The sequence below is a fragment of the Cydia amplana genome, chromosome 26 (assembly GCF_948474715.1).
Source record: "Cydia amplana chromosome 26, ilCydAmpl1.1, whole genome shotgun sequence".
NCBI lineage: Eukaryota > Metazoa > Arthropoda > Insecta > Lepidoptera > Tortricidae > Cydia > Cydia amplana.
Window position 1 is genome coordinate 6,952,230 of NC_086094.1, and position 14,070 is coordinate 6,966,299.

At 40.5% G+C, this 14,070-nt stretch overlaps 1 protein-coding gene across 1 annotated transcript; it reads left to right on the forward strand.

The window, feature by feature from the left end:
* The first annotated feature begins 300 nt into the window (after window positions 1-300).
* On the forward strand, window positions 301-14,070 carry LOC134660101 (zinc finger protein 99-like). Its single transcript, XM_063515802.1, has 11 exons — window positions 301-577; window positions 1,114-1,236; window positions 1,791-2,243; window positions 3,620-3,816; window positions 7,130-7,237; window positions 8,893-9,099; window positions 9,842-9,920; window positions 10,374-10,456; window positions 10,839-10,950; window positions 11,910-12,014; window positions 13,919-14,070. The coding sequence occupies exons 1-11, from the start codon at window positions 449-451 to the stop codon at window positions 14,051-14,053; spliced, it is 1,731 nt and encodes a 576-aa protein (XP_063371872.1). The 5' UTR covers window positions 301-448; the 3' UTR covers window positions 14,054-14,070.

Below are 14,070 nucleotides of genomic sequence, written 5' to 3' on the forward strand. Positions count from 1 at the left end.
TTATTTTTTTATTTTTATTTTTTTATTTTACTTTTTTGCTTTATTTGACGTTCATAAGCGCATTGTAATTATGCCTACTTGAATAAACTATCTTTTATCTTATCTTTTAACCTCCAACCATTCTCCAACAAATGCTTCTACCGCCATCTAGTGACGAGTAGCTGAACTAAAAGTTGCCAGCAGAAGCAGTGTTGCCACAAAACAGAAATGCAAATGACATTGACACTGACAGTTTCCTCAATTATCACTTGCGTTGAATGTGTTTGGGATTCATAATTCTGTCGTATTTTGATGATTTAGAGTATTTAGACGATTTGCAAACAGCAAATGATGGTTTTACTACATCAGTTACTACTCAATATATTATTATCCGTCATGAAACCTCCTAAAAGTACTTGTGCTGTTGACTGTTAACTCGTTTTAGTATTTAATCTTAAGTTCTATAAAAATGTATGCAATAAAAAGGGAAACCGAAGAGGTACTTTGCCACGGATGCCTCAGTGCAAACCGGAGGCTGTCGCCCTTGACGAATTACGAAATGTTCTTCTGTGTCTTAGGAAATAAACAAACGGTAGAGGTAAGTTCTTCAGACACTTTGTTGAACCTCTTTCTGGACACTGCAATCTATATCATTGAATGTTTATGATGTTTAATACTTTTGACTAACCAAGCCTATGAAGCTACTGTTGGGCTCAAATGGTAAGAGCAGATAATTTTGTGATGCCTAAAAATCATAACAATTCAATACAAGTTAGCAGACCCTGGGTTTTGAAGCAGTAACTATGGCTGCAACTGGGATTTATAAACACTCAACTGACAGTGAGTTCTAAATAGGGGTGTGATTTACTTTAAAAAAAATGTTTATTTCATATCTTTGTTGACATGAAAAATCTTAAAAATCTATTTGAGCAACCCAAAAATGAGTATTTGAGCCTTCAAGGCGCTCGGCCATCACCCTGAGAAATCTGTTGCCACTGCCATACACTCTCGTTTTTACATCTACACAAAACAGACAGTGAGTAGACACTCACGGTTGCTCACGGTAACTTTTTTACCGCCTCCACATGAGCACTAACTAGACATGTCTAGTTTAATTATTTTATCTTGTTCTAGGAATACAAATACCTGAATATTCTTCTATGCTGGGAGTGTCAGGCGCTGCTGCGGCGCGCCCAGGAGTTCCGGAACACTCTGCAGCACGCACAGTACTTGCTGTCAGTGGCTGATACTGAGCAGGTATGTTTCAAATATATACTTTAATAGTCAATGTAGGTACAGTCGCCATCAGATATATTGGAGCGGACAAGGTGTTCACAATATCTGAATACGCACTCGAACAACCTGACAATAGAGGCGTGTTCAGATATTTGTGAGTGCCTTAGCCACTCCGATATATCTGATGGCTATTGGACATGATGTTTTTATTAGTGTTTGGCTGAAATTGGATTTATTTGCCAAAACTGAAACCAAAACTTTGGTTAGACTCTTGTTAGTTAGTGTGGGCCAAATCTTGGAAGCTAAATTTGACCCACTTCCTGATTTCCGATTGAGCTGAAATTTTGCACACATATGTTAGTCGGGTAACAATGCAATGTGATGGTATCATCGAGCTGATCTGATGATGGAGACAGGAGGTGGCTATAGGAACTCTGTGATGAAACAACGCAACCTAATTGTGTTTGGGGTTTGAATTGTCTCGATATGTATTACTTACAGTGGAAAGGAAATTACAGTCAGCAATAAAAAACTTGCATCTAAAATGAAAATGTTGAAAAACTTATTTGTTACAGGTTTCACCAAAATGTTTATCCACACTAACACACACACACAAACAGGAATATGACTTAAGCATAGAAGAATCCATAGAGTCCAAAAACGAAGTAACCATAGACAACACAGATACACTCATAAAAGAAGAGATAGAAGATAATTTGGACACAGACAATTTTGACACTTATAGTGATAATATTAAAGACGAAAATGAGTTACTAATTATTAAAAAAACAAAGAAATATAAAAAAGACACAGAAAAAAGGGAAGTTAAGAAAATAGATAACGGATTGGACTTAAGTAATCCCGAGAAGTATTTTAGTGAGATATGTCTGAGCGAGAAGGAGGTAGAAGAGATGTTAGCGAGAGAAAGAGAGGAAGATGTCTGTCGGCCGCACAAGTGCGAAACCTGCGGGTTTTGGTTTCTGAGCAGAACTCATATCTATGACCATAAGAAGACTATGCACAGACAGGTACTTAAAATACTTTTTCTACTTTTATTTGTCATTTAAAGGGTCGTGCACACACCTTTAAAACCCTACCTTATAGTTGTCAAGACAAGTCTTTAGTCTATTCCCCAAAAAAGAATTTGTGCTTACACGAAGTATCTTTTTGGCGATTTTACGATACTTCGTGTAATGACCACTTAAAAATTATTGAATGAAATACAGTGTTGCCAACCTTATTTTTAATGTCATCTGTGACAAATAAGTGAACCATAGACATGTTTTTTTTTTTAATTTCATTCATTCATTCTTTCTTTTCCCGCCCGTACCCTCCATTTTTGCTACTTCTTGAATTAAAAATATTTGTTAAATTTACAATTTTATTTCAAAGTAAGTGCTTGGTCGTAGGAAAAGTATTGTATGCAACGTTGTTTAACTGAGTCAAAAAATACTCGTGGCGCCTTTATTAACAATTTTCGGCTTCGCCTCAAATTGTTACTCACGCCACTCGCCTTTTTTGACCTCTCTTAAACAACGGTTGCATAAAATACTATTTTATGTCGGTAAATAAAAGTTACAAAATAAATTCGCGATAGACCCAGTATAGGGTATTTGACCGCTAGTCAAATCAGTTTCTTTTTTCGAACTGTCAAAACTATTTTGCTACTAGAATTTATATGAAACACTGGCATGTGACGTCACAATCAAATTACCTAGACCTACTCTTTATAGTTTTATACCGATTCTAAAGTAGAAATTTTGTCTAAGAATAATTGCTGTTTACGTTTCTCTAGTAATCTTCTGATGCTTTATTTTTATTACATGCTTGATGCAGTGAAATACCCTATTATTCCCCCCCCCCCCTGAGAATTAAATTACTAACTAAATACCCCTCTCCTTCCCCTTAGCCATTAGCCATATCAACTGCTCCCCCCCCCCCTATCTCATCGGCAATACCACGGGGGAGGCCCCTAGCCCATCCTCTGGCGACGTGCATACTATCTTTCTATTGGTCAATTCCCACAAGTCTCTTTCATCTTTCTCTAAATCACAGGGCGGACACGCCATGCATCAAAAATCATTTGCGTTTATATGTGTGCGCGGCACGTCTGTACACGCGTCATTGTGTATGTGTGGGTAAGTCGCTGTACTGAGAGCACGCCAGAAGTCCGTCAGATTCATGTCGCGGGGCGAGGTAATGCGAGTCGGGGCGGGGCGGTGCGTGGCCGTTCTGTATGATAATACTATTACTTATCCTGTGCCTAAGTGGAAAGGCAGCCTAATTTAGGGTGAAATCCATGACCCCCTATCGTCACAGGCAGAATTTTGATTTTGCCATCTTTTCCTACTAAAATTTTTTTTCAGAGTATACTAATTATCTTAACTATTCTTAACTTTTTCAGCGAACGAAACCAGGAAAGTGCCCCCAATGCGCCTTCCGCTACAAGACCCTGTGGGACTTAGAGCTGCACAGCTGGCGATCTCACCCAGTCAACCGGTGCTCGCTGTGCGGCCGTGTGGTGGCCATCCTCGACAAGAAGAAGCATTTGGCTATGCACAGGTTTAGATATCGGTGCTTGAAGTGTGGAGCTGATTTTGAGTAAGTATTTTTGAAGTGAAAACTTCTTTAGCGGCGCTGTGCACTTTTTGAGGTGGGAAAATTTTTTATGCACACTCCCGCCACTCCACACAGAATGCATCAAGGTTGTCCCGCCATCTCCGTTTGGGTCTTACTTTGCCCCGAGATCCATCCTGTGGGATCCAGTCCGTGGCTAATTTGGCCCAGCGTTCTGGGTGCATTCGGCTGAAATAGGCAGAGTGCCGGGAGGGGAGTAAACACTAAACCCGGGTTCCTGTATTATAGTTTATATCCTGTCACTATACAAGTCACCACCAATCTCTCCAGTAATTCTAATAATCAACTATATATATTGTTAACCTACGTGTCTTGAAGAGGAAATCCCTTATCGGATGGAGAGGTGTTTTATCTGTTTATTAATTCGCTTAGCATCTACTACGTGGTTTACGTGTACTACGTGAGCTACGTGTAGATACGCGCATCTGCCTATCACACCTCCCCTGAAAAGGTAAGGGGTTCCCTCCCTCTGAAAATGACTCTATACAATTTTTTCTATTTTCGTGTAGGTACATTCGTCCTTAATTAACACTAAATCTCCTATCTTAAAATTAACAATGCTTGATTTACAATTTCATTTTAGAATTAAATTATTTTTAACACACCATTGCACTTCACAAGTAATAAACAAATTAAGAAACAATTTCAAAGTTATAATATACTTATATCGTGTTTTATCCAAGTCCAACTAATCTAAAAATTCCTCCTCAAAAGATGCTGTAGCTGTGATAAGTAGTCGTAAATTATAACCATAATTATGTTATTATTAACCATAATCACTACTGCTAAACTTCTGCTCCTGACAATCTTTACATCGTTTTACATAATCCAGTTTTCCCAACAATACTCGTACCTCTTCTGGATACCGTTAATCATTCTAGTTCTACCAGCATATCCACTAATTAGTAACAGTCATAATCCTTTAAATCATTTCCCGATCGGTAAGTCCGTTTATAAGTAAAAACTAAATAGTTCCTACATAACCTAGGTAATTCATCATGTCCCGCGCGAAAGACATTAATTAGTTAACATTGTAACATACTTTTTACTTGAGCTCATTTCAATATATAACAACTCTACTATATTTAAACTTTTCCACAAAGAGCCATAAGTAATCCTAATGTCTACTTTGGGATCTTCCCATACCATAATCAAGTCTCGTAACGATACGTCTAAGCGTGCCTTCGTTCATGGAGAATCTTGATTCATATAAATTGTAGAGTTCACACAACAACATTATCAGTATCATTTTTTTTTAAACTTCTGCACAGTATACCCAAGTCTCGTAACGATACGTCTTAAGCGTGCCTTCGTTAATAGAGAATCTTGGTTCATGCAAATTGCAGAGTTCACATAATCAATATCATCCGTATCATTTTTACCGGTTCGCTTCGGATCTCCCATCAATCTCGTCAGTGTCCTAAATTATTTACTTCAACAAACTATTAACCCCGTATATTCCTGTTTCCTTTTCATGATATCTACTACTCTAGGCTGGTCAAGCTCCAAAGACGTAGTATCAGAGTGTCATGTCCAGTTTATTTGTTTAAGTATAATCCGTCAGAATCCTCAACCAGTAATCCTAAATCCTTTAACATATATTATTTATTTATTTACAATCCGTACAGAAAACTAAACTTGATAACTTCCTTTCTAAACAAGTTATATCTATGTACGTGATAACTAGTATTATAAGATCAAATAATTACCTAATCTTCGTTAGACACGAAAAACAACAAATTCATTACTACGTATGTCATCTACCTAAATCACGTGCTGAATAACATTGACATTACACTATCCGTCTGACCTACAGAAACTACATGATTTCTGCCTACTCGCGAAAACACCCGTCCTCGACCTTGCTGACTCGCACCAATCGCACCGCGATTATAGTTTGAGTGTGCATAAATAAATTCATTACAATCATTTTTAGAATGCAAAGAAATAAGCGTCTTTAAATAAAAATCGGTAATTATCCGACCATACTATTACCCTGAATCTCCAAAAGTAAATCTTTCTACCGTTTTAAACGCGACTTTTAAAATCCACAGCTGCAACTTCTTTTTTACAATTATTTTTAACTAATAAATACACAAAAACATTATCTCCTGCCAATAACTTATTTCTACTTTTAAACACGCAATGCTTCTAATAATTCCTTAAAGTTAACTAAGTAGAAAAATAATCCACACACATTAAAAATAAAAATAATCACTCAAAATACCCTTAATAATTTTCACCTCGCTCGACGCGACGCGACGCTCCACTCCCAGCACCCGGCAGCAATGCGTACCTCGACGCGTAGCCGACGACATCCCGGACCTCCGACCAATCCAAACCCGCCGAAGCCAATAAACCGATGTTGATACTGGCCGCGGTCACCATAACATTGTCCTTCGTTTATCATTATAATCTCATTCTCCGTTTTAGACCACTCATCTTGGTACGTTGATTACCCACATTAACAAAACAATAAATCACTGGGTAAGCTCGACGCCGCCGACTCGTCCTCAAAGTCCTCTTCACTGTCGTCGTCCATGATGATTTTATACTCGCAGTATCCTCACGCAGAATTCATGTCCACGGTCGCCATGAAATAGGCAGAGTGCCGGGAGGGGAGTAAACACTAAACCCGGGTTCCTGTATTATAGTTTATATCCTGTCACTATACAAGTCACCACCAATCTCTCCAGTAATTCTAATAATCAACTATATATATTGTTAACCTACGTGTCTTGAAGAGGAAATCCCTTATCGGATGGAGAGGTGTTTTATCTGTTTATTAATTCGCTTAGCATCTACTACGTGGTTTACGTGTACTACGTGAGCTACGTGTAGATACGCGCATCTGCCTATCACACGGCAGATGTGCCCTGCCCAGTCCCATTTCAGCTTAGCGGCCTTCATGCCCACATCCATAATGCCAGTTTTTAGGGTTCCGTACCTAAAGGGTAAAAAACGGGACCCTATTACTAAGACTTCGCTGTCCGTCCGTCCGTCCGTCCGTCACCAGGCTGTATCTCATGAACCGCGACAGCTAGACAGTTGAAATTTTCACACATGATGTATCTCTGTTGCTGCTATAACAAGAAATACTAAACATAAAATAAAATAAATATTTAAGGGGGGCTCCCATACATCAAACACGATTTTTTTGCTCTATTTTTTGTTGATGGTGCGGAACCCTCCGTGCGCGAGTCCGACTCGCACTTGGCCGGTTTTTTACTCAGTTGTCTTCTAGTACATAACCCTAATAAAATAACTGTTTGCCCAGCAACAAGCAGTGGTACCAGCATCACGAGAAACAGTTGCACTCCAAGTACATCTGCGCGCATTGCGACCGCAACTATAATACTAAGAAGGCTTTGGAAAAACATGTCATGTGAGTTGCTATGTACTATTTAACACTAATTCCGTTTAACCTAAGAAATAGTTTGTCCGAAGTAATTATAATTCTATTCGTATAAATATTCGAGATATGAGCAAAAATGAAAAAAGGTACCTTCAACCCCTCTCCCCCCTACACCTTCAGCACACCCCCCACTCTCGAGGACTTTTAATATGTTTATCTGGACACCACAAGGTATATACCTGTACCAATTTTCAAAACTACACGAATTATTTCCGCAGATTGCCCCAATTCGGCTTAAAACGTTAGTTTTTTATTGCTAATTGTACTCTTTTTAAAGAGTAAAAACGGAACCCTATTACTAAGACTCCGCTGTCCGTCCGTCTGTCTGTCTGTCACCGGGCTGTAACTCCTGAACCGTGATAGCTAGCCAGTTGAAATTTTCACAGATGATGTATTTCTGTTGCCGCTATAACAACACATACTAAAAACAGGATATAATAAATATTTAAGCGGGAATCCCATACAACAAACGTGATTTTTTTTGCCGTTTTTTGACGACTGGTCTGGCCTTGTGGGTAGTGACTAGAGATGCCACGAATATTCGGCAACTATTCGGTATTCTGCCTAATCGGGCACTTTGCCGAATATTCGGTATTCGGCCGAATGTTGTCTGCTATTCGGCCGAATACCGAATATCTGTTGCACCTACTTAAAAATAAAAATAACCAAAAGCTAGGTATATTTCATATTTAGAATGTGTTCTTGGAAATTTGTTAAATGCGAAGACCCTTTTTGAGCATTTGTCGATTAAAAAACGTTTTATTTTTGTTATACCCGGTCTGATTTGTTTGCCTATAACCACATTAATCAATTCTGTTCAACAAAAAATATATTTTAGCAAACAATGTACATACTTTGTTCACTTTGTTGGCTATCAGTTTTCATAATAATTGTGATTCAAAATGTATGTATGTCATACCGAATATTCGGCGCTTCGGCCGAGAGAGCGCCAAAACCACTATTCGGGGAATCTCTAGTAGTGATCTTGTCTGTGAAGCCGCGGTTCTGGGTTCGAATCCTAACACAACACAAGCCTTCTTGAGATTACTGTGGGACTTAGTCAATCTGTGTAAGAATGTTCCATAATATTTATTTTTGCATAATGGCACGGAACTCTGCGTGCGCGAGTCCGATTCGCACTTGGCTGGTTTTATTTTTCATCTCAGCAGCTCGAACAAGGGTACTTTGCTACTTAATAACAGTGAGCAAAATCGCATTTTGCTCACTAAGTGAGACAAAATGAGCAAAATGCTATTTTGCTCACTGTTTTTAAGTAGCAAAGTACCCTTGTTCGAGCTGCTGAGGTGAAGACTTTGGTGTATCTTAAGAAAACATGAGTGAATAGGTAAGTGATGAAGAAGGAATACATTTTTCGGGTTCTCTAATATGTTCTCACTGCTGAGGTGAAAAGTTTTGTGAACTACACGAGATCAAAGTTATTTACATCTCGTGCGCTTTTGAGTCCCTTACTACGCTCAAGATTCTAAATTAGATTCACGAGCGTAGCGAGTATAGAATCTTTCGCTTGCACGGGACTCAAAATAAGCACTCGAAGAAATATCAAACTTTTATCTCTTGTTGTACAAATAACTATTGTGTATTATATATCTGTCCCCCCCCCCCAGTCGCCACCACCTCCCCGCCTCGTGCCCTATGTGCGGGCTGCGCTTCCCGGCGCCGGCGCACGAGCGGCTGCGGCGCCACGCGCGCGACGCGCACGAGCGCGCCGGCCCCGCCTACTGTGTGGAGTGTGACCGCACCTTTATCAACGCGGCCAAGTACAGGCGCCACCTCAGCCAGTCGCAGAGGCATCGACCGCAGAAGAAAATCAGGTTACTAATGTGACATTTTTAACTTGCACTTTGTACCGGACGGATTGCGATAAAATTGAAAATCTTTATTTCAGGTCTGTCGACCCATAATCTGTTAGTTTACACTGCTTAATAACTATATTAGTAGAGTACATAAATTGTAAAATAAATAAAATTAAATTAAAATATTAATTAAATAAAAAAAACATTACCTTATTAAAAAAAATAAGGTTTCTTTTGTTAGAAAAATGGCTGCAATTTCAAATTTCTCACTTACTAGCCGGATTGTGTCGAATGACAAAGAAAGTAAATTAGCGCCTACTGTTGGAGTGTGACCGCACCTTTATCAACGCGGCTAAATACAGGCGCCACCTCAGCCAGTCGCAGAGGCATCGGCCGCAGAAGAAAATCAGGTTACTAATGTGACATTTTTAACTTGCACTTTGTACCGGACGGATTGCGATAAAATTGAAATTGAAAATCTTTATTTCAGGTCTGTCGACCCATAATCTGTTAGTTTACACTGCTTAATAACTATATTAGTAGAGTACATAAATTGTAAAATAAATAAAATTAAATTAAAATATTAATTAAATAAAAAAAACATTACCTTATTAAAAAAAATAAGGTTTCTTTTGTTAGAAATATGGCTGCAATTTCAAATTTCTCACTTACTAGCCGGATTGTGTCGAATGACAAAGAAAGTAAATTAGCGCCTACTGTTGGAGTGTGACCGCACCTTTATCAACGCGGCTAAATACAGGCGCCACCTCAGCCAGTCGCAGAGGCATCGGCCGCAGAAGAAAATCAGGTTACTAATCGTCGTTGAGAATGCCAAATCCGTTATGTGCTCGATTTTTGATTGACAAATAGTTACCTAGCAACAAATTAATAAAGTATTAATTACTTTGATTAAAATCACGCACATACCGGATTTGGCATTCTCAACGACGTAATGTGACATTTTTAACTTAATTGCACTTTGTATTGGACGGATTGCGTTATAAAATATGGCCTTATTAAAAAAAACAAGGGCTGCACTCCGGGAGTGCCGACAGAAGTGAAAACTCAATGACTATTGCAAAATGCACTATGTATAATTGAGGTTAGCGCCATCTAGCGTTAGCGTTAATTAGATACTTGAAACCCCTAAGCACATCACTGTACATACTCTAGTTATATGAATATCAGTTAGAGCGAAACTCACTAGATGGCATTTAAAACAATAAAGAAAAACTCAATGACATTACATGTAACAGTTTTTCGATCAAGTAAATTAGCGCCTACTGTTGGAGTGTGACCGCACCTTTATCAACGCGGCCAAATACAGGCGCCACCTCAGCCAGTCGCAGAGGCATCGGCCGCAGAAGAAAATCAGGTTACTAATGTGACATTTTTAACTTTGTACTGGACGGATTGCGTTAAAAAACATGGCCTTATTAAAAAAATTAAGGTTTCTTTTGTTACAAAAATGGCTTCCATTTCAAACTTCTTATAAATTATTACGAAAATCAGTGGCGGATTTGCCCTAAGGCCGAGTAGGCCCGGGCCCGGGCGGCAGTCTATATGATGGGTGCTGAAAAACGGGCAGCTAGTGCTTACTACAGGGCCTGGGGCCTAGGGCGGCAAAGACTAAATCCGCCCCTGACGAAAATACTAACTGAAATCATACTCTATGTAGTGTGACGACATGAAATGTACGCGCTCTGATCATGTACAATGAAAGTATCTGGTAAAAATGCATATATTTATATTTCCAGTGTCCCGTGCCCCGAGTGCGGCAAGGTGTTTTCTCGGAAAAACTACATGAACAACCATATGAAGCTGTTCCACTCCAACCAGTCGCGCCACCACTGCCCTCTCTGCGACAAGGTAATAGTTTTATACGGAGCGTGCATGAACTATAGGGGGCAGCACAAAAGCCCCCTGTTTATAGGGAATATAACGCAAAACCCTGCGTAGGGGGTGCCCATAGACTAGGAAATCTATGCGTCCAAAGTTAAAACGGCCGTTTTTGTTTTGAGTTCACAGATTGACGAATCCAGCAACATAGAAACTAGTTTGATGTATTCAAAAGGTACTTTAATACAAGATGCAGTACGTAGCGGCCCCCCATTTTAAAAATATCTTTCGTTAAATTTAAATAATCACGATTATTTAGCAGTGGCGCTAGTGTGCACGTTGATGGGCTCTTAATACATATTTTACTGGAACCACAGAATAAATAATAGTACTAAGTACAGAAGACTCACTCTCTAACAAAACGCGTCTGTTACGATCAGCACAGATATGGCCGCTAGGTGGCGACAGCGCCACGCGCGGCTTATCGCTTTCCCCAAAATTGGGGCCGAACGGATGTACTTTTGGCTACCTGTAGCAAAGCGACGAAATCGCGGAGTGAGACACGCCTGCTGGAACTTGTATTTGTAAGTTGTGGACTAGAGTTATAGTTTGTAGCTTTCTAGTAGACCCCGAAGGCTTATCCTATTGCCTATTGTTCAGTAAAACCGCACGTGCTACTTACCTGCAAAAAAGGGTCCTAATTATTCTATTCGGCACCTGAGCGCGGGCTAGTCCAACGCTCAAAAAACCAGTGTAGGCGCGCTCTCCGATAACGCGCCTTTGTTACGCATCTCGATGACACATTTTAGACTGGTTCTGTAGCGTTCGACTCGCCGGCACTCAGTAACCGAAGTACCGATTTTTTATGCAGGTGGTTGTGGCACGTGGCACGAGCGGTTTTTCTTAACAATAGACAATAGGATTAGCCTTCGGGGTCTATTAGAAAGCTACAAACTATACCTGATTTTACGTTATACGTTTTGTTTTAGTACTTCGTGAACGGCTGGGGGCTCCGCACGCACCACAAATTCGTTCATGAGAAAATCCCGTTACCAAAGACGAAGATATGCAGCGTGTGCGGTCGCGGATTCGGGGTGAGTAACTATCAGGGATGTTGCGGATGCCGATTTTTTGACATCCGCGGATGCGGATGCGGATGCGGATTTTTAAAGGCTCACATCCGCGGATGCGGATGTCAAGATAGTACCATAAAAAACGTCAAATATTACATTTTAGTAAGTAATTTTTATTTCAAAAAACCGGCCAAGTGCGAGTCGGACTCGCGTTCCAAGGGTTCCGTACATTAAGTCCCACTCACGCTTGACTGCTCATTTCTAATAGGTTTTTTTGGTTAATGACTAAATTACCTAGCAGTCTGGCACTTACGCCGATGCTAAGACGTTCCTGTACCGACCTGTTCCACATCCGCATCCGCATTAAATCCGCATCGATTTTATGCGGATGCGCATGTTGAAAATAATGCGGAAGTTCCGCGGTTGCGGATGCGGATATTCGCAACATCCCTGGTAACTATGTCGTTTCTTTATACTCTGGCTAACCAACGTTGTCAATAGAAAAACCGGCCAAGTGCGAGTCTCGCGCACGGAGGGTTCCGCACCATCGACAAAAAATAGAGCAAAAAAATCGTGTTTGTTGTATGGGAGCCCCCCTTAAATATTTATTTTATTTTATTTTTAGTATTTGTTGTTATAGCGGCAACAGAGATACATCATTTGTGAAAATTTCAACTGCCTAGCTATCGCGGTTCATGAGATACAGCCTGGTGACAGACGGACGGACAGCGAAGTCTTAGTAATAGGGTCCCGTTTTCACCCTTCGGGTACGGAACCCTAAAAAGGCGCGAAATTCATAATTTGGATGGGAAATCGCCACGCGCCTAAATTTTTCAAATTTGCCGCCTTTTTCTAATGACAAAGCTGGCTTACCATAGATAGTTACGTACTTTGTTTTTATAGTCTGTCAAGCCATTTCCGTCAGTAGAAAAAAACGGCAAATGTAAAGTAAGCGCGAAGGGTTATCGTCCCATTTTAATTTCGCGCCCTTTTCTATTGACGGAAATGACTTGTTAAACTACATTTTTAACCGACTTTAACAGAACGGTAACTTTGAACAGTTTGAACGTTTTACTTGGTCAAGCAAATCTTGTCAGTAGAAAAAGTCGGCAAATTCGAAAAATCGCTGGTTAGCAACACTACGTTTGAATTGTTCGAAAATCGCGTGTCATTAATATCTTATCTGTGGAACTGTTTTGTTTATAGTCGTAACATACTGTCGCACCGCGACCTTGGTGCGTCATGCTCATAAGTGAGAGCGAGAAAGATGTATCATTTTCTCGCTCTCACTTATAGGTACGGCACACCGTGACCTTGAACGGTGCGATGTATTACGGCTTTTAAAGTGATAACACACTATCGCACCGTGACCTTGGTGCGTCGTACCCATTAGTGAGAGCGAGAGACAGATATCTCTTTCTCGCTCTCACTTATGGGTGCGACGCTCCAAGGTCGCGGTGTGGTGCGATAGTGTGTTTTCGCGCGCGCGTCGACTTTAACATTTCATCGTTGTTCGATGTACATTGCTGCCTTTTGTTCGTTTCCTAGGGATAGGGAGCGTTCAAGTATTACGTAACGAATTTGGGGGGAGGGGGGGGTCTTGTAAAACGTTACGATGCGTTACAGGGGCGGGAGGAGGGGTTTGAACTACGCGTTACGTAACATTGTTTTTTAACCCTTCAGGTACTTTACGCCACATAATTGTAACATTTTGGTAAAAAAAATGGTCACTTGGTGGTAACATTTTACTAGGGGGAGGGGGGGTACAGAAAAACGTTACGGCGCGTTACATGGGGGAAGGAGGGGTCAAAAATGTCCAAAAATTGCGTTACGTAATATGTACTTGAACGCTCCCATACCACACTTTAGTTTTCCAGACATATCCGGCTTGACAGACTATAACTTAGTTTTTTTTTTAATCACAGACAAACCGCGTGCTGGAGAACCACATGCGCACGCACACGGGCGAGCGGCCGTTCTCGTGCGCGCGCTGTCCCGCCGCCTTCGCGCAGCGCGTCGCGCTCAAGGCGCACCTCGCCGCCATACACAAGGAAAAGTGACCGATTCTATAAGGCCC

Coding starts and splice junctions, on each gene's coding strand:
- LOC134660101 (XM_063515802.1), top strand. CDS start 449: ATGTATGCAATAAAAAGGGAAACCGAAGAGGTACTTTGCCACGGATGC. Junction 7,238..8,892: donor GCTTTGGAAAAACATGTCAT/GTGAGTTGCTAT, acceptor CCCCCCCCCCAG/TCGCCACCACCTCCCCGCCT. Junction 10,457..10,838: donor CGGCCGCAGAAGAAAATCAG/GTTACTAATGTG, acceptor TTATATTTCCAG/TGTCCCGTGCCCCGAGTGCG.